Source organism: Heterocephalus glaber, unplaced genomic scaffold, assembly GCF_053883595.1.
Source record: "Heterocephalus glaber isolate CG9 unplaced genomic scaffold, H.glaber_assembly_v1.0 deba00001236, whole genome shotgun sequence".
Lineage (NCBI taxonomy): Eukaryota > Metazoa > Chordata > Mammalia > Rodentia > Bathyergidae > Heterocephalus > Heterocephalus glaber.
This window is the reverse complement of record NW_028258223.1, coordinates 489,328-508,349: the sequence shown is the minus strand read 5'-3', so window position 1 is coordinate 508,349 and position 19,022 is coordinate 489,328. Positions and strand designations below refer to the sequence as shown.

The 19,022-nt window shown below is 47.9% G+C and overlaps 1 protein-coding gene and 2 non-coding genes across 4 annotated transcripts; all 3 read left to right on the top strand.

Moving 5' to 3' along the window:
- Positions 1-1,087: 1,087 nt before the first annotated feature.
- Positions 1,088-12,906, top strand: Trim7 (tripartite motif containing 7). Of its 2 annotated transcripts, none has more exons than XM_021252412.2 (7): positions 1,088-1,244; positions 3,310-3,405; positions 7,065-7,295; positions 8,347-8,369; positions 9,048-9,163; positions 9,640-9,675; positions 11,194-12,906. In XM_021252412.2, the coding sequence occupies exons 3-7, from the start codon at positions 7,071-7,073 to the stop codon at positions 11,703-11,705; spliced, it is 912 nt and encodes a 303-aa protein (XP_021108071.1). In that variant the 5' UTR covers positions 1,088-1,244; positions 3,310-3,405; positions 7,065-7,070; the 3' UTR covers positions 11,706-12,906. The 2 variants fall into 2 exon arrangements, with proteins under 2 accessions (XP_021108071.1, XP_004875185.1); XM_004875128.3 differs by lacking the exon at positions 1,088-1,244 and adding an exon at positions 1,522-2,486.
- Positions 12,907-14,793: 1,887 nt separating this feature from the next.
- Positions 14,794-14,866, top strand: Trnat-ugu (transfer RNA threonine (anticodon UGU)). The gene has a single exon. It is a non-coding gene; the product is annotated as a tRNA-Thr (tRNA).
- A 3,712-nt stretch (positions 14,867-18,578) lies between these two features.
- On the top strand, positions 18,579-18,650 carry Trnap-ugg (transfer RNA proline (anticodon UGG)). Its single transcript has one exon. It is a non-coding gene; the product is annotated as a tRNA-Pro (tRNA).
- Positions 18,651-19,022: the final 372 nt, after the last annotated feature.

The window sequence follows — 19,022 nt, the reverse complement described above, 5'->3', positions numbered from 1 at the left end:
TGTATAGTATTCTACGTTTAATTTTTTTAAAGGATTCTAAAATGTAGAATATTTAAATAAAGTAACACAGAATAGTAAAAATAATTACTTGAGATGGAGAGAGAATGAAGGGCACAGGTGTGAAAATGTTCCGCTATTTAGCTTCTAAATTTTGAACCACGTTTAATCTGTTCACTGCTCTGGAAACTGAGCTGTGAACAAACAATACAGTCTATCCTCTTTAGACTCACATTCTACAGGAGATAAAGTACTAGAAAAGAAAACAACGACGAGGAAGGAAGCTTGCAGGGTTATTAAATTTTGTTCTGTTTGTTGATCTTTTTTTTTTTTTTTTTTTGGCACCAGGGATCAAACTCAGGACCTTGTGCTTGCAAGGTAGGTGGCAGCACCACTGAGCTAAATCCCCAGCCCTGCTTGTTGATTTTTTGAAACAGGGTCTCACTATGTAGTTCAGGCTGTCTTTGAACTCATTATGTAGTCCAGGCTGGCCTCCAATTTGCAGTAATCCTCCTGCCTCAGCTTCCCAAGTGGTGGGATTACAGGAGTGTGTCATCATGTGTGGCAGGGAACTTGTTAAATGATACTTTTTTCTTTAATTTTAATTTTTATTAGTACATGTTTGCAGACAATGATTACATTCATTGTGCGGAGTTGGTACATAAGCAATGTGTGGTCAAGGTAGGCTTCACAGACGAGGTGACAACTGAAACAAAATTGGAGACAGGTGGAAAGTGAGCTGCACAGGTACCTGGGAGAAAATAGGACAAAGGGAACAACCAGTGTTCCATGAGGTAGAAATCTTTCTGATGTAGTGTAGGCATATCAAGGAGGTCCAGATGACTGGGAAGTAATTAACAGCAGAGAGAAAGAAGAGTGAAAACAGCGATGTGCAGACATGAGAGTTAGGGACGAAGAATGGAGACTATGACTTTTACTGAACGTTGTGGAGTCATCAGCCAGGGGAGGGTCTTTTAAGCCAGGAAAGTGGAAGATGTCACAAACGAGTAAGTGTAGACAGAGGCCCAAGTACCGAATAAGCACCGGGAGAAGAAAAGGAAAGCACATTGAGGCCAAGAAGAAAGTAGGCGGCCACAGACACGGGAGAAAAGTCAGAGGAAAGTAGTGGTCTAGAAAGTGCTGAGAAGCTGTCAGGAAAGAGGGAGCATCGGAAGACAAGCCAGGTGAGGTCTGCACCACCAAGGAAGGAAGGAGAGAAGGCTGGACTCCAAAGCCGTTTAGCAGGAGTAAGTACCGGAGGGTACGGACAGGAACTGCGGAGACTAGCTAGAGGCAAAGGAAGGGGCTGGGCTTGAGAGCAGAGGCATACTACTGAAGAGTGAGGAAGCTGATTGAATGTCATACTTCTTCAAAAATTAAATGAAGCGAAAAGGGGAGAACAGCTGCAGGGAAATAGTTACAGAGGTGGATACAAGGGCATACTTGGGGCCAGGGCTGGGTTCCAGACCCTAAGTTTAGCTCCGCACAGGGCCAGAATGAACTAGAGCTCAGGAACCTGACGCCGCGGCCGGGGCGCCAGGCCCTTGCCCTACGGTGCCAGGGCGGCCTTGGTAGGCAGTTGGGAGTGGCGCCCTGCTGGGCCTCAGCGCCCACCTGTCGCGGCCCGTTTTCCGCTGCTGACCAGGTCAGGCTGGGGCGCCCTGCCGGGGCTAAGGGAGAGGGGCTACAGCAGGGAGCCCGCCAGCCTAGGTGCGGGCTGAGGGAGCTCGAAGCGTAGGCGTGGGGGCGCTGTCCGGAATTGGGACGGCCGGGGTAGTTAAGCCAGCCCTCCCCGCCAGCCCTTTGCTCCCGGCACCTCCCAGCCGGGGCTCCTCAGCCCACTTCAGGGTCAGCCCCGCCCTTCCTCTCCCTGTGGCGTTCGGATCCCTGCCCGGGCCGTCCGGCTGCGAGCCGTGTGCTGCAGAGTCCAAGGTCTCCCCGGAGCCGCTCGGAGAGCGCCGAGGGCGCCCATGGCGGCAGTAGGGCCGCGGACTGGCCCGGGTGCGGCGGCTGAGGCCCTGGCGCTGGCCGCAGAGCTGCAGGGCGAGGCGACGTGCTCCATCTGCTTAGAGCTCTTCCGGGAGCCGGTGTCCGTCGAGTGTGGCCACAGCTTCTGCCGCAGCTGCATAGCGCGCTGCTGGGAGCATCCGGGAGCAGGGCCCACGGCCGGAACCCGGGCGCCGCCCTGCCCACTGCCCTGCCCTCAGTGCCGCGAGCCCTCACGCCCCAGCCAGCTGCGCCCCAACCGGCAGCTGGCCGCAGTCGCCACGCTGCTCCGGCGCTTCAGCCTGCCGGCGGCCGCCTTCAACAAGCGAGCCCCTCCGGAGGCTGCGGCCTCGGCCTTGGCTGTCCGATGTACACAGCACGGGGAGCCTCTCAAGCTCTACTGCCAGGACGATGGACGTGCCATTTGCGTGGTGTGCGACCGTGCCCGCGAGCACCGTGCACATGCAGTGCTGCCCCTTGACGAGGCGGTGCAAGAGGCCAAGGTGAGCGCAAGGCTTCTCCCACGGCGCTGGTGTAGCCTGCCTTCCCTCGCGGTTTAGAAGACAAACAATCAGGCAAGAGTCCCAGGGAGCCTTTGCCTCCTTGCCCCGCTCCCATGTTGCCCAGCACTGGTTCTCAGCCTTCGAGGTTCCCTTGTCATCCCTCATTCCCAACCCCCATGCGCTGCTTTTCCCTCCGAACCCTAACCCAAGCGACCTGCGTGATGACCCCAGGGACTTGGCCACTTTCTTCGTCTGTCCCCAGCCTCTAAGACAAATGTAATTGTCTGTCCACCCCACCCCACCCCCACCCCACCCCCGCACACGTCTGCATTCCCCACCCTCCTCCTTTTCAGAGAGCTTTAGGAGACAGGTGCGTCGTTCCTGGGTTAAGTGGGGTGTCTGCAGAAGCCCGGCCCTGTCAAACCGGTGGATTCTGGGAATCCCCCTCCGCCACGGTTTCCTCGCTGTGGGCGAAATCACCGGAGGTTCAGACACCTCTGGCGCACAGCCTTTCTTTCCTTCCCTGCCCTAATCCTTCCACCTAGGGGATTTCTGCTGGAGACGGTGGGGCTGTAGAGGCCCTGTTTGAGCCCAGATCTGCTGGCAGATGGTTTGGGGGAATTGAGACTCTGAGGCCTTTGGATTAGCCTGCAGTTGCCTTGTTCCCCTAAGTGTATCCCAGACAGACTATGTTCATTCCGACATCCAGAGATAACTTCTATCCAGCCTCCTGCAGGAGCAATGCCTCCCTTCTCCTGACTGGCTCTTTGTGCACGGGAAGGCCCATAGGGGGGAATTCCAGTCTCTCCCTTCTCACCTGCAGGAGCTCTTGGATTCCAGATTGAGGGTCTTGAAGAAGGATCTGGAGGACTATGAGGTGTTTCGGTCTGCAGAAGAGAAGGAGAGCAAGGAGTTACTGGTGAGCTGTGTATGGGCTGCCCACCACCAGGGCTAGCTGTGTGTGAGGCGTCGGAGTACCTGCGTCCTGAAAAGCAGAATGGGTTTCAGAAAGACAGAGTAATAGGGTGCATATTATATAGAATACTATATGATTTACCATGCAAATTAGAGCTTCTGAAAGTGAAAGGGAGTACTGAAATCATCATTGTAGAACGTCTGGGTTAAACTGGCACTATCCCAGTGAATGAGGATGTATTGTCCTTTTGATATTACCTAGCATACCAATTAGGGCCTGTGGAAGCATTCTGTAATTGAACACATTAATAGCTTTTCAGAGAAACATATATGCATTCATGTTAAGCAGAAACACAGGCAGGTGGTGTGGCACATGCCCGTAATGCCAAGCACTTGGGAGGCTGAGGCAGGAGAATCACCGTGAGTTCAAGGCCAGCCTGAACGACATGGTGAGACCCTGTCTCAAAAAAAGTAAACATGAATATAATAAGGAGCCACACATCAGTTCAAGACATGTTTGCCACAAAAAGTGTCGTGAAAAGTGTCTCCATTCTCAGAGGTTGTGTATTTTGGAAGTGAAGTAAGGGAGAAGGGGCTCGGTGTTATCAGAGATGTTTTTGGCTCCTGCAGAGGGTAGGAGCTTTGGAGACTAGGATACTGTACAGCCCAGGATGCCCAGCACTTCACCTTCTGCCATTTGGGATGGGATGATATTAGGGTTTTGGTTTTGTTTTTGTGTTTGGTACTGGGGATCGAACTCAGGTCCTTGCGCTTGCAAGGCAGGTGGCAGAACCACTGAGGTAAATCCCCAGCCTGATATTATGTTTTTCATAAAGTCACAGTAAAGTGAAATGGGGCTCATTATTGTGAAGGGAGGCAAACATGAGTCACTGTCTAACCTAACTCAATAAATAGGTGTTGAAAGAATAAAAGCATCTAGTAGGGCCCACTAGAGTAGACATTTGGCTATAGCATTGGAAACTGGAGGGAGAAGAATTTAAGGCCTTTCCTAGCCTCAAGGTTGGGAGGGGACAGAGGTGGACTCTTGAGTTCACATACTTTAGGGTTGTCCCCTAACCCTCAAGCACATCTGTTACTCTTCCATCTATTGTTCATCCTAGACCTTTACATCTGATCATTCACTCCCCTCTACAAGGAAGAGCTCACCTTTCCAGACTTTCCTCTTACCTCTGCTGGAAAAAGGATAAAGCATGTAGCTCTTCAGATCTCATTTTACATCTGTAATGCAGAGGATGTCCCCAATATGGTCAGCTTCTCAGTATCTGATCCAACTCCCGTGACATTGTTTAACACATTCCACCTCTATTTCTCCCAACACCAACCCAACCCATCTACTCCCCTCCTTCTGGTCCACACAATTTTTTTTTTTTGGTACTGGGGATTGAACTCGGGACCTTGCACTTGTGAGGCAGGCAACGGAACCACTGAGCTAAACTCCCAGCCCACACAGTCTTTATGATTATAAAATATTTGCTTAATGGAACAATAGAGGTGGTATACAGTTATTGCTGTGTGATGATAAGAATGAATATTTTTTTCTAATTCTAGGGATAGAATACAGGGCCTTGTACACACTAAGCAAGTTCTCTACCACTGAGTTATACCCCTTAAGAAGAAATAGTTCTACTGAAAATGTCCTTTCAGGAGACATTTGGTAATCCGGAAACATTTTTGATTGTCAGCACTGAGAGAAGAGCACTACTGGAATTTAGTGATAGAGGTCAGAGGTGCTACTAAATATCCTACAATGCAATAACAATCCCACAACAGAGCCAATCCCATAACAAAGACTTATCTGGCCACAAATGTTAGTAGGATCTATGTTGGGAAACCAGCATAGTCTGTTTTCTGTTGCTATAACCCACAGACTGGACAGTTTGTAAAGAACAGAGGCTCAGTTGGCTCCCAGTTCCGGAGACTGGAAAGTCCCAAAGCCCCGCACTTTGTAAGAGCCTAAGGGCCTTCTTGCTGCACCACAGTACAGAAGAGAGTATCACATGATGAGACAGAACATGAGTAACATGAGTGCTGGCTCAGGTCATCTTTTTTTTTTTTTTGTGGTACTGGGAACTAAACACAGTGCCTTCTTACCGAGCTACATCCCTGGCCTTTAAAAAAAAATACTTTTTATTTTAAGACAAGCTTGAGCTAAACTGATAAAGTGCCCAGGTGGGGCTTGAATTCCTAATCCTCTTGCCTCACCCTCACAGAGTTCGGGGATTACAGGCATGTACTGCTACTGTACCAACACACCTGGCTTACTTCCCCACCTTCATCTAGTCCTCATTACATCCCAAAGGAAGGTTCCACTTCCAAATACCACTTACATATGTATTTGTCCATGAAGTTTTCCAACACATGAACCCTTAGGGGTCATATTCAAACCCAAGAGATTTTTGGTAAAATCTCACTTGTGTTTTTCCTATGGGAGCCAACACAATGTGATTAGCAAAAGTTCAGCATCTGGGGTTAGATTCTGGGTTGGAATCCTTGCTTTTCACTTCCTACAGATAGGTCCTTCTGCCTCTGTTCCCTCACCTGTAAAGCAGGATGAGAAGTATACTCCCTTCATTGAGTTCTCAGGTTGAGGGAGTTAATACCTATAAAGCGCTCTGTGCAGCTGCTGTCTGCCCAGTGTCTGATGATGCAGATAAGGTAAGACACTGTGGGAGGTATGGGGGACCAAGATCTGTAACCAGTCTCCTGACCTCAACACCATGCCCTCCTTACCCCACTATCTACTCCTCAAGCCACCTCTTTCTCTTCCCTAGAGTTTTCAGGGGAAAGCAGCTTTGACAGTTGAGTTGTCTTGGTGGGATGGAATTCTTGTCATTGTCATTGACCATGAGAGGCCACGATCATTATCAGGAAGAGTGCCAAATGTTTGTCCACATAAAAAATCAGGAGATCAGGAGGGGGTCTGTATCTAGCAAAACAGGAGTGAAAATTCCGTGTGTTAAGTCAATGGAAAGAGCAGACTGTGAAGCCTGCACACAGCATGTTCTCATTTAGGTCTTCACGAGTAGTCTATTACCTCTGGTGCTGGTGTCATGTTTTAATTCTTTCATTCCTGCATTTCCCAAGTTTTGTATTTTGAAAATGTATTACCATTATAATTGCTAAATGTGCTCTTTAAAAAGAAGTAAAATGAACAGTGAAGTTTAAGGGTGACAAAATAAATGTTTTGGGAAAGACAAAATGCAACTTAACTTTAATGCTTATGGTGGCCCCAAGAGCCATTAATTTATCCTGGTCATTTTTCAAGTCAGACAACTACAATTTGAGGTAGTTCTGGGGGGAGTTTAAAGTTGCCCTAGTTTAAGTGGTATAGCTCAAACCAAAAGAGACAACCAGGCATGTCTGTAGCAGAGGAAGACAAGGTTGATGAGCCTCTGGTCCCTGAAGCAGTGAGGGGGATGGAACCCTGTCATGTGGAACAACTCAGAGGCTCCTGTCCAAATTATATGGATTTTTTTTTTTTTTTGGTACGGGGGATGGGGGGTGTGGGGGGGATCAAACTTGGGACCTTGCGCTTGCAAGGCAGGTGGTGGCACCACTGAGCTAAATCCCTGGCCCAGATTTTATGTCTTGATTTTATGTCAGTTCTCCTCACCTCTCCAACTTCTCCTCCTCTTGGGACAGAAGCAGATGGCAGCAGAGAGAGAGAAGGTAGGGGCAGAGTTCCAGGCACTGAGGGCCTTCCTGGTGGAACAGGAGGGTCGGCTCCTGGGCCGGCTGGAGGAGCTGTCCTGGGAAGTGACACAGAAGCAAAATGAGAACATGGCCCAGCTGGGAGGTGAGATCACTCAGCTTTCCAAACTCAGCAGCCAGATCCAGGAGACAGCTCAAAAGCCTGACCTTGACTTCCTCCAGGTGAGTCTAGCTGAGTCAGGGTTTTGGTTGAGTCATTCATCCTAACATTGATTATTCTAAAGCACAGGAATGGCAGCTAGAGAATGATAAGATCCTGAGAGTTAGTACAATCACATCTGGAGCCAAGAAGGACTGGAGAGAGGTGCCAATTCTCCTGGAGTTGGAGGTCTAAAGGGATATGATAAAATGCTCTTTCATTCTTTTTATGTGGTGCTAGGGATCAAACCTAGGGTCATGTACATGTTACACAATTGCTATACCACTAAGCTACATTCCCAGCTCCTTAAAACTCTCTCGTCTGAGCTACAATAATATGTCTTACATTGTATTCCATATACTTGAGACAAAAGCCTCAGAAAATATTACTGCTGCCAACTGTAATACACTTTGATTTAAAATTGATACACTTTGTTTTAAAATTCTTCTTTTTTAAAGATATAACCCACTAGATAAACTTCATAAAGCACAAATAGATCAAGGACAGGCATTTAGCTGGGTATGGTGGTGGCATACACTTGTAATCTCAGATATTGGGTGGTACACTGAGGGGTGGGGATAAGGGTTTAAAGCAGAATGGTGGAGAGAGTTTCAGGATAGCTGGGGCAATTTAGTAAGACCCTATATCAAAATAAAAACTAAAGGGGAATAGGGTATGTGCGTGGTAACAGGTTCAGTCCTCAGTACTGGGGGAAGAGAAAGACACTGGTCCAGGTGACCCATCATGGCGTAAGATCTATGACTTGTTTTGGGTTATTTCAATAGCAGAGGCAAACATTGGGTACCACCAGAGGGCTCCAAATATGATTCTGTAAGAAATACAGATGTCTCAGAGCTGTGATAGGGATTTGAGGGATCAGCCAGCAGGCAGCCATATTGGAAGCCATTGTCCCTTGATAGGCCCTTCACACAGGCAGTGGGCACAGTATACTTGCTTTTTGCTCACTTATTGGCTATTTTCTTGAAGACAGGGTAAGGGGTGAGTTTTCTTTTCTCAGAGATGAATGAAGGTCACCTGATGCTGACTCCGTTTTCTCCCATTGTTTTTCCCCAGGAATTCAAGAATGCACTAAGCAAGTGAGTGAACCTAACAGTTCCTTGGGTCTTTCTACTCTGGCTCTTTTAAACTAAGTTCTCTCTTTTTATCCCCTTCTGTATCTCTCACCTCCTGATCTTCCAACCCACACATATTTATCTGGGTAATTTCAGAGGCAAATGCCCACTTGCCAGGCTGTATTTTCTGCATAAGGTATGGCTCTCCCTGTCCTGTTCTTTTTTTTTTTTTTAACACTTTCTGCCAAGAGGACCTCACCATCTGTGTTACATAGCTTTGCATTACTGTGACAAAATAAACTAAGATAATTAATTTAAAAGAAAGTTTTATTTGGCTCACGGTTTTGGAGGTTTTAGTTCATGATTGCTTGGCCCTATTGTTTTTGAGCCAGTGGCCAGGTAACATATTGTGAGAGCTTGTGGTGGAGGAAGCAGTTGGGAAACAAAAAAGAAAAGAAAGGAGGGACCAGAGCTCGAATATCCCCTTCGAGGACACACTGCTGATGATTTAACTTCTTCCCAGTAGGCCCTATCTCCTAAAGGTTCCACCTACTCCCCACAGTACCACGGGCTGACAGCCAAGCCAGTAATACATGGACCTGTAGGGGCCACTTACTCAAACAATAGCACTGTTGTAATTGTCATGGCCCAGTAGTAGGGGAATGATGTTCTTATGTCTTTCTAAGAGTCTCTGTTGTGCAGATGCAGCAATGTTCCTGCCCCTAAACCAACTACAGTCTCCTCTGAGATGAAGAATAAAGTCTGGAATGTTTCTCTCAAGACCTTCATCTTAAAAGGGCTGCTGAAGAAGTTCAAAGGTAAGGGCCTGGGTATGAGCTGATTCATGCAGTGTGTGCGATGGCCGTGTGTTTCTGGAAGTTCAGGGGTCCTGGGGGTGTGCCTTCCCAGAGCCTATGTGAAGAAATAGGAGCTGGTGGATGCCAAGGCCAGGTTGGTGTAGAAAGGCAGTAGTAGCAAATCTATTTGTGGGTTCCCCCAGGGCATGTGGCTTTCCATGGGAACGTACAAGGTGGAGGCGTACTGGGGACCGAGGAAGAGCGGAGGAGGGAGAGTTTACCTCAGACTAGCTCCGGGCAAAGGAGAGGGAAGTAAGAAAAGGGAGAGCTAAAATTCTCAGGAGTCTGGGCCCTGTGCTTCTACACCAACTCTTGGCCTTCAGAGTCTCGATGGAATGAGTGAGTCAGATGGGCTATAAATGTTGGAAGAGTGAGTATTTTTGCCAGACAGTCTCCCATGTTGTTCATGCATGCTCTGCTTTGTTTCTCCTTCTCAGAGGACCTTCAAGGGGAGATGGAGAAAGAGGAGAAAGGTATGGATGATGGTTGTGATAGTGAGTACAGTGGAGAACTCAGCCCCTGGTGTTGACTAGTTTTGGGTTTTGCACACAGTTGGTTCCTGCCAACCTGCCTGCATGGATTTGCCACTTGTGGTCCTCACCTTGCAGTTTTGACACTCTCAGGTGTTAGTGATGCCTGTTGACCCCTAAGCTGTGGGTTGGTCAGGAGCATATGAGAGGTATTGTGGCCTCAGGTTACTTAGATGAGGGAAGGCTTGTCTGTCATCTACATGAGCCTTTCTCTTCTGTCTCCACATTAAGACAGAACCCTCTCCTGGATATAGGGTTTATGTAGAGGGGGACAGAGGAAGCAGGCAAGGTGGTAGGCAGGAAGGAAGATGGGTATTATAACGGAGAGCTCTAGAGTGTGTGGTATCTAACACCAAAGGGGAGAGAGGACATGTAGTATTTATGTGAAAGACGGAGCTAAATCACAGTACACATAGGTAAGATCTAACCCAATTTAGTGAAACTCTGTTTCTCCTCTGCTCAGCACCCTGTGATGACCCCTTTCCATTTATTCAGTAAACCTCACAATGGCCTTTAAGCCCTCAGAGGATTTGGCCTCCCTGCACACACTGTCCTCCAGTTCACTCTGCAGCCACTCACTCTCCTTGCTGCTGCTAGACTGCATCAAGCATGCATCCAGGGTCTTTGCATTGCATTCTACCCCTCAGTCTGGAACATGTTTCCCTAAACAGCTGACTGACTGGATTCCTCATCTTCTTTGTGTCTTTGCTTAAACCCACCTTTCTAGTGAGGCTTTCCTTGGCCACGGTAGTTGAAATTACAGTCTGCTTTTTTGATCTTACTTATTTCCTGTTTATCATTTATTGGCTCTCTCTCTCTCTCTGCTAGAAAGGTGGCGTCAAGAGATTAGGGATACTCAACTGTTTTGTTCTCTACGGTATTTCCAAGGCCCAGAACAGTGTCTGGAAAATAGTCTTGCTCACAAGGGTATATATTTTAACTTTATTGTGGAGATTGTGAAACATACTCCAGGGTAGAGAAAAGAATGTAACAAATGTGTAGTTATCATATACAGCAATTATTAATTGGTGGCTAATATTTTTCATAGACATTGTACCAATTTCTTGCCACTGAATTATTTTAAAGCAAATCACAGGTATTTCCATACAAATTTCAGTATGTTATCTCTAAAGAGGTAAGACTTTTATAAAACATAACCGCAATACACCTGGAAAATACCTCTTTCCAATATTTAGGGTTCACATTTTCCTAATTGTTTTTGAAATTGGATATGTTGATCACCTCGTGTTAGGGTCTAATTCAGACTCACACATGGCATTTGTTTGATTTCAGAAAGCACTTTTTGAGTGGGGGTATGGGGCAGTAAAATACTTGGCACTGGAAAGATTCTTCAAGGAAGGGAAGACAGGTTTGCCGTGAAGGGAGAGGTGTGGCCCTGAGAGCAGAGGGGCTTTGGAAAGAGCTGCTGTGAGGACATCTTTTCTTTGTTCTGCCCTACAGCGGAGCTCACCTTGGACCCTGACACAGCCAACCCTCGCCTCATCCTGTCTTTGGATCTTAAAAGCGTGCGCCTTGGACTGCGGGCTCTGGATCTGCCCAGTCACCCTCGCCGCTTTGATACCAACACTCGCGTCCTGGGATCTTGTGGTTTCTCCTCTGGGCGTCACCACTGGGAGGTGGAAGTGGGCTCGAAGGATGGCTGGGCCTTCGGGGTGGCCCGTGAGAGTGTGCACCGCAAGGGTCTCACACCTTTCACCCCCGAAGAAGGTGTCTGGGCACTGCAGCTCAACAACGGACAGTACTGGGCTGTCACCAGCCCTGAGCGGACGGCCCTTAGCTGTGGGCATCTGTCACGAGTGCGGGTGGCCCTGGACCTGGAGGTGGGGGCCGTGTCTTTCTATGCTGTGGAGGACATGCGCCACCTCTACACCTTCCGAGTCAACTTCCAGGAGCGTGTGTTCCCTCTTTTTTCTGTGTGCTCCACTGGCACCTACTTGCGAATCTGGCCTTGAGGGAGGACAGCCTCCCAAGAGGAGAGTGAATGCCTCTCCTACCAATATTCTTGGACGTCTAATCTCAGTTTCGGGCGTGCATCCACACTCCTGCTCCAGGCTGCCCTGCGGAGCACAGCATGGGAAGCATGAAGAGTTGATTGACTGAGAAAAAAGGCCTCTGTGATCACATGAATAGGGTTCTTTTTTTTTCTTTTTCTTTTTTGTACCGGGGATCGAACTCGGGACCTTATGCTTACAAGGAAGGTGGTGGAACCACTGAGCTAAATCCCCAGCCTCATCAAATGAATAGGGAGAGAGATGCCTTGGACCCTTGGGGCCTGTTCCCTCCTTTTGATGGTCATGTAAATTTGGCCTTAATTGTGAAGATGTGTATGTCCATGAGGACAAAATCCTGGTTGTTGGCATGGGTGCTTCCTATCATGTAAAACTTACTGTCATGATTTAGAAAGGCCTCTCGTTCCATGGAACAGTGCCACACAGTGGTACTGATCCAAGGGGCAGGTTTGGCCCTGGGACACCCATGTTCATTATCAATTTATCTTCTTGCCAGCTCTGCCTCGAGAGGTCATGAGACCTCTGGCTCTAGCTGGCCTTATACCTAACCATCTACTGAGGAAAGAGCATTGTCTTCCCAGCTCAGAATTCAGTCTGATTAGAACTAGGAGGAGACTCTTGACCCAAACATGAAGGAAAAGGTGAGGACAACAGGCTATGGGCATTACTACTCTCCAACACCCCATCGCCTGATAATGCAGAGGGATTTGTGCATTCCTGACCACAGTGCAACCAACATGTGTTCTCACAGATACCAACCTATTATACAGCATCAGGCTACAGTCTTCTTTGGGTGAGGAGATCAAAGGTCCTAGAATGTTGAAACACATGTTGACACAGATAATTTTACACATGTAACTAGCACAAGCATAGAAATGCACAGAACCGAAACATGCTCCCAACAGACTTTTTGGAACTTGCCAAATGAATGCTGACAGTAGAGTATTATGTGCCAAGGCCTGCTCAGCCTGTGCCCAGGAGGGTATTCAGCAAGCCAACCTCATTATCCTCCTGGCTGATTGTTTCCCAGCTTTTGGATGCCTGGGCTTCTTTCTGGGAAGAAGATGGTGGGCTGTATCCTGCTTATTGCTCCCCTGGGAAGGGCTATGGGGAGATGGAAATACAGATTGTGGGCTCATTTCTACAGATGGCTTGACTTGTTCTCATCTCCTCTGGTCTGGTTACAGAGGGACAAGTCTGAGCAAGTGTTTCTACTAATAATAACTAAGCATTGGTGTTTGTGTATATGGGAAATATGGGTGCATATATTTATACCTGACATTTGGGGTGAGAAGCATGTGGATTTTTAGACAAGGCATTTAGGAGTAGGTGCTTAGAGTTTAATTGTTGCAAATAGATCTAAGTCAACTGGTCATATCCTATTATTGATTTGTTGTTAAATATTAGCCACAACTTAAAGGAGAAGCTTATTTCGGCCTACAGTTTCAATGGGTTCAGTCCATATTTGGCTGGCTCCAAGACAGAAACTATATGGTGGAAATGCCTGATGAAGAAAACTTGCTCAGGTCATGGTAGACAGGAAGCAGAGAGAGAAGGGAGGAACAAAGGATGGGAACTGATCACCCTTCCAGGTCATGCCCCTAGGCCCTACCTCCAATCAGTTTCCACCTCATAACATTACATTCAGCCATGAATCCATTGGTGAATATAGCACCCCACGATCTAACCACTTTCCAAAAGCTCTACCTTTGAATAGATGACTTTTGGGAGACATTTTAGATTTTTTTTGTTTTTTTGTGACAGGGTCTTGCTATGTAGTTCAGGCTGCCCTTGAACTCAAGCTTGAACTCACAGCAATCCTCCTGCCTCAGCCTCCCAAGTTCTGGGATTGGCCATCACATCTGGTTTTGGGAGACATTTTATTTTTTTTGTTTATTTGACCTTGAGCTTGCAAAGCAGGCGTTGAAACCACTGTGCTAAATTCCCGGCCCTGGGAGACATTTCAGATGGAAATCATAATATCAAGTCGGCTGGGCATGGCAGTATATACCTATAATCCCAGCATTTGGGGGGCTGAGGCACAGTTCCCTTTGTGCCATTTAACAACTAACTGTGCTGCGTATCACAGAACATTACAGGTCTCAGAGGGCTGGATGTCTGATAGAGGTATCAATATATGCTTGTGAGGCAAAGAATGGGGATTGTGGCAGTAGCTCTCTACACATGTATTTTCAGATTTTGCGTTTGTGCGTTCATCAGAGAACATGTGCTTGCAGAGTAACTACAGACATCTATATACAGCAAGAAATGTCACCACAGTTGCTGTAACAATTACATATAGAAGGGAAGAAATGTTCTTTCTTGGACACAAGGGCAACTAGGTCACAGTACTTGAATGACACAGTGCTAGTGTGATAATGTGTGCATTTCCCCCTTCCATCCTGTGGGTATCATAAGATCTGAGGATACTAACTGGCCTAACGGGTCCTGCTAACCCCACCCATTAGTCTCAGATCTGGGAGAACCCAGGACTCTGTCACTAGGTCCTCAAAGGCTCCTCAGCATCCAGATAAAGGGCACTCAGAGGCCTACCCCAGGCCTGGCCGCTCAGTGACTCAAGTCACCTAACCTTTAGGGACCACAGGGCATGTTGGGCCACCAGGCTGTCTATGACCTACCGCCTCTATCACAGGATCCTTTGGCTTTACCAGACCATACCGCCTGTCCCTCATCTGTGCCCCCACTTCTTTCCTTGACCTCTCTACCTGGTGATCCCCTTTGGGGCCCTGACAGACCAGCTCCCCGAGGGTCAAAGATGTGCCCTAAGGATTGTCTTTGCCTAATTGTGCTGCAGGTCATGCAGGGACCGGGGGACTCTGAACCTTGGCCAAGCTTCTGCAAACACCTCGACCTTCTGTCCACCCCCCACCCCTGCCACTGTCTTCACTTCTCAGCCTGGTCACATCCCTCAGCTGGGGCTTGGCGCTGGCCAGTTACCTAATTCAGCAATCTGCAGCTGTGCTTTGACGGTGGTAGCAACTATTTGTCTGGTGAGGGTTTTGCTATGCTTGGCTCCATAGCTCAGGGGTTAGAGCACTGGTCTTGTAAACCAGGGGTCGTGAGTTCAAATCTCGCTGGGGCCTTATTATACTCTTTTGCTATCTTTGCCTGGAGAAAGAGGCACCGCGCTGTTCCCTGGCTCACTGATGTCTGAGGAGCTCTGGGAGAGTTCCTTGAGGTTCTTTCCATTTTCCTTCCGGTGCCTTCAGCGCCCCTTCTCCCCGCTCGGGCATGACGGCGGGTGTTTCAGCCTCCGCCCTGCTACCTCCAAGCTGTAACATCTGCTTTTCCTCACTGAGAACTTGCACATTTATGAAAAAAAAAAAAAAGTGCAAGCAAAAGTTCACATTCCTGACACCCGGGGCCCAAAGACCACAACTTTGTCATATTTGCTTTCAGTCCTTTAAACAAAAGTAAGTGAGCAAAACTGTTTCTTTGCTGAGAGGCAAGTCTCTTGAGCAGTTCCTTCTTTGTGTTTACGTATCTATAGCCTTTGTTTACCTGTTGCAGCTGCCGGAGGTAGTGGGTGTGCAGGAGGAGCCTAGACTCTCAGTGAACACCGGAAAGGCGGTCTGAGCCTAACCCTCCGCGCCGGGTCAAGGGGTCCGCCCCCGGAGGAGGGCCAGCCGAATGGGGCGGAGCCCGTCGGCCTGTAGCTCCGGGTTCGGAACACAGTATCCAGGCCAGTGCGCCTGGACTGCTGGACCTTCACGGGTGCAGGTGGAAGAAGCTGGCTGTAGGGCGCGTCTCCCCTTTCCTGGAGCCCCAGCTCGCTCAAAAGGCCAAGACTTCGGGTCGAGATGGATATGACTCGCCCCCGGGGCAGGCCACGAGCAGGCAGACACGTACTGGAGCTTGTGTGCCTCGGACTCTTCGACCACGCAGTACCTGTCCCAAAAGGAAGGTGACCTTATTGTAGAAGCAGGATGCCAGGACCAACCTCTAGCTGCGTGTGTGTGCGCGTGTATGTGTGTGTGTGTTTGTGTGATAGAGACACAGAGAGAGAGAGAGAGAGAGAGAGAGACAGACAGACAGACAGACACATACAGGCAGGCAGGCAGTCCCCCGTAAAAGTTGAACTAGTGAATGAACCTCAGGCCTTCCATTCCGGAGGATTCAGGTCTGGGCGGGACAGCTGTACCCAAGAAATGACAGCTGAGTATAAAAGTCTCCTAGGGCTGGTCTGGTGAGGCTCTAGGAGGAAGGTTCAAAGGCTTACATCCCTGTCCGGGTGAGGCTTAGTGGGAGGAAGGGGTAGCTGGTGTGTGTGTCACTTGGTGGGTTGGTTTGAAGTCAGGAGATAGAGGAAGTTAGGCAGATAGGACACAGGTCCTGAATAGTTAACTCGAGTAAACTAAAAGTCAGGGCTTAAGTATGTTGACAAACAAGGGGCCCAAATAATTAATTCAAATAAACGATCAGGGCATAATGGAATGCAAGGGAAAAAAACAGATCCGTAAACAAATTTGAGAAGCCCTGGAGGAAGTGAAACTCAAACAAAACAGCTTGCTTGTGGGACAGCAAAGGCCTACCAGTAACCAGGAGCATCCTCGCATCTTTTCATAGTCACCTATACCAAAAACTGTGTAAAAGGCCAATGGACTTCAATATCTACATTGTTTGCCTTATGGAAACCCTTCTGGAGAAGCTAGGAGCTTTTCCTTTTTATTCTTTCGAATAAACATACATTTGGTTATTCCCCTACTGCTTGCTGCTTGGTGTTTTGTTGGCTTCAAACTTTGTTGCTCCCAAACAAGGACCCAGATCACAGCACAGGAGGAAACTGGTTACAGGTTCACTTAGGATGTTGGTGGAAAGAGTGGAAGGCTAAGAACTGAAGCCAGAGGGACAAAGTAGATGGAAAGCTAGACTTTGAAGAATCATAGAGAAGGAGCAAATTCAGAGGTCAACACAGCGCAGCTGAGTAAGCTCTGCAAAAGTGGGAAGAGAAAAATTACCTAACAGTCACTCTACCATAATGTCTTATTTATTATTTTTCTATTGATACATAATAACTGTACGTACTCTTTTTTTCTTTTTTTGTGGTACTGGAAATTGACCCCAGGACTGTCACACTTTTTACTTTTTATTTTGAGACAAGGTCTTGCTAAATTGCCCAGGTTGGGCTCAAACTTTCAATCCTTGTGCTTCAGCTTCCTAGAGTGCTTTGATTATAGGTGAGCACCATTATGCCTGGCAATAATTACACATTTTTATGGGATACAATGTGATAACTCAAAATGTGTTGCATTAGTCACTTTCCCTTTGCTGGAACAAAACACTGGTACCAGAATTTAAAGGAGAAAAGGTTTATTTTGGCTCAATTTCAGTGAATTAAGTCCATGGTCAGCTCCCAGGCAGAAGCAGCACAGTGGAAGGGCCTGGTGGAGGGAAGCTGCTCAACCCATGGCAGCCAGGAAGCAGAGAAAGAAGGAGCTACGGACAAGAATACACCCTCCCAAGTCATGACCCCAGTGACCCACCTCCTCCCACCCACCCGCACCTCTGAACACATGAGACTTTGGGAGGACATCGTGGTTTTAATTTGCATTTCCCTGATGATATTTGTTATTTTGCTTCTTTGTAATTGGATTTTTTTTTTAATTTTTTTTTTGCTACTGAGATGTTTGAGTTTCTTATATATTCTGGACATTAATCCATTGTCAGATGCATAGTTTGAAAATATTTTCCCATTCTGTATTCCATCTCTATTGATGGTTTCCTTTGCTGTGCAGATTTTTGGTTTGATGTAATCCCAAGAGTTTATTTTTGTTTTTGTTGCTTGTGCTTCTGAGGTCCTTGCCCAGACCAATGTCAGGAAGCATTTCCCCTGTGCTTTCTTCTAGTAGTTTCCTAATTTCAGGCACTATATTTAAGTCTCCAATCCTTTTGGAGTTGATTTTTTAACTAGTGAGATAGGAGTCTAGTTTTATTCTTTTGCATATGACTATCCAGTTTCCCTATCATCATTTATTGAAAAGACTGTCCTTACTCCAGGGTATGTTCTTGGTGCCTTCTGTCAGAATCACTTTGTTGTAAATGTGATCCACACAGCTTTGTAACAGTGATAGGTGTAAGAAATTGCTGTGCTGGTGACACAGAAATAAACCGGCTGCACACCTCTGAATGAATGATTGCGAATTTAATCCCTAGGGATCTGAATTACTATCTTCTACTACTAAGTAATCCAGTGCAACTAAACTCTTTTGGGCGAAACCAGATCCTGAACAAGGAGGGCGGGGGGGGGGTCAGAGGGGCTCGGCCCTCAGTGAGGCTGCTCTAGGACTGGGCTCCGATCTTTACCTACACTTTCTGAACATTTTGCAAGTAAGTGTGTATTGCTTCTTATATTTGCATGAAATGATAAAGATCTTCCCTTTACCGGGCACCCCGGCCGGAGAGACACTTCGCGCGGCTCACCGCCCAGCTCGCCTGCGTCCCCTCTTCGTGCCGCTCCCTCCTCTGAGCCCTCCGGCTCTCCCAGCCTCTGTGCCCCGCCCGAACCTCAGATCCACCCCTCGAACACGACCGCGCTCTGCAGAGGGACCACGGTCGCCCTGTCCGCTGCTCCGTAGTCCCCCAGAGCTCGGAGGGACCGAGGAACACTGAGCATTTCGCTGCGCCAAAATCGGTTGCTTAGTGAACGAAGACATGAGGTTGCGCAGAAGTAGGTTGGGGCGAGACTTCGAGCCCCTAAAGGTAGCGCTAAATTGCCAGAAATGAAATGCGTTTGTTCGGTGAATGAAAGATTCATTTTCCAATCAGATGACAGATGAACAGCCTCTAAGATTAGCTGGCTCGTTGGTCTAGGGGTATGATTCTCGCTTTGGGTGCGAGAGGTCCCGGGTTCAAATCCCGGACGAGCCCGTGCTTTTTTTTCCCGTTGCTTTGATAGTTTTGTCCTGAACAATGACCAAGGCGCATCGGGATTGGAGGGAGAGAAGCGCGGGTAGAAGAGTGGAGACGCCGCCTTGTCCCCTGTAAGAGGCCGAGTGCAGAGCTGCAGGCAGCCGCCATTTCTGTCTGTGCCCCGCTAGGGCCTCCATTCACACTCACCGGCCTTGCGGCCAGCCCGGCTCTGGCTCCTAACAGTCATTAACGAGCGCCTCCCTTGTGTGCAGATCTGTGGTGTAGTGGTTACTATGTTTGCCTAGGAATCGACAGGTGCAAGGTTCAAAGCCACTTACGCCTTGACATTTAGTGCACTGAGGGGGGAAAAACTAAAAGTTGCTCAGAATT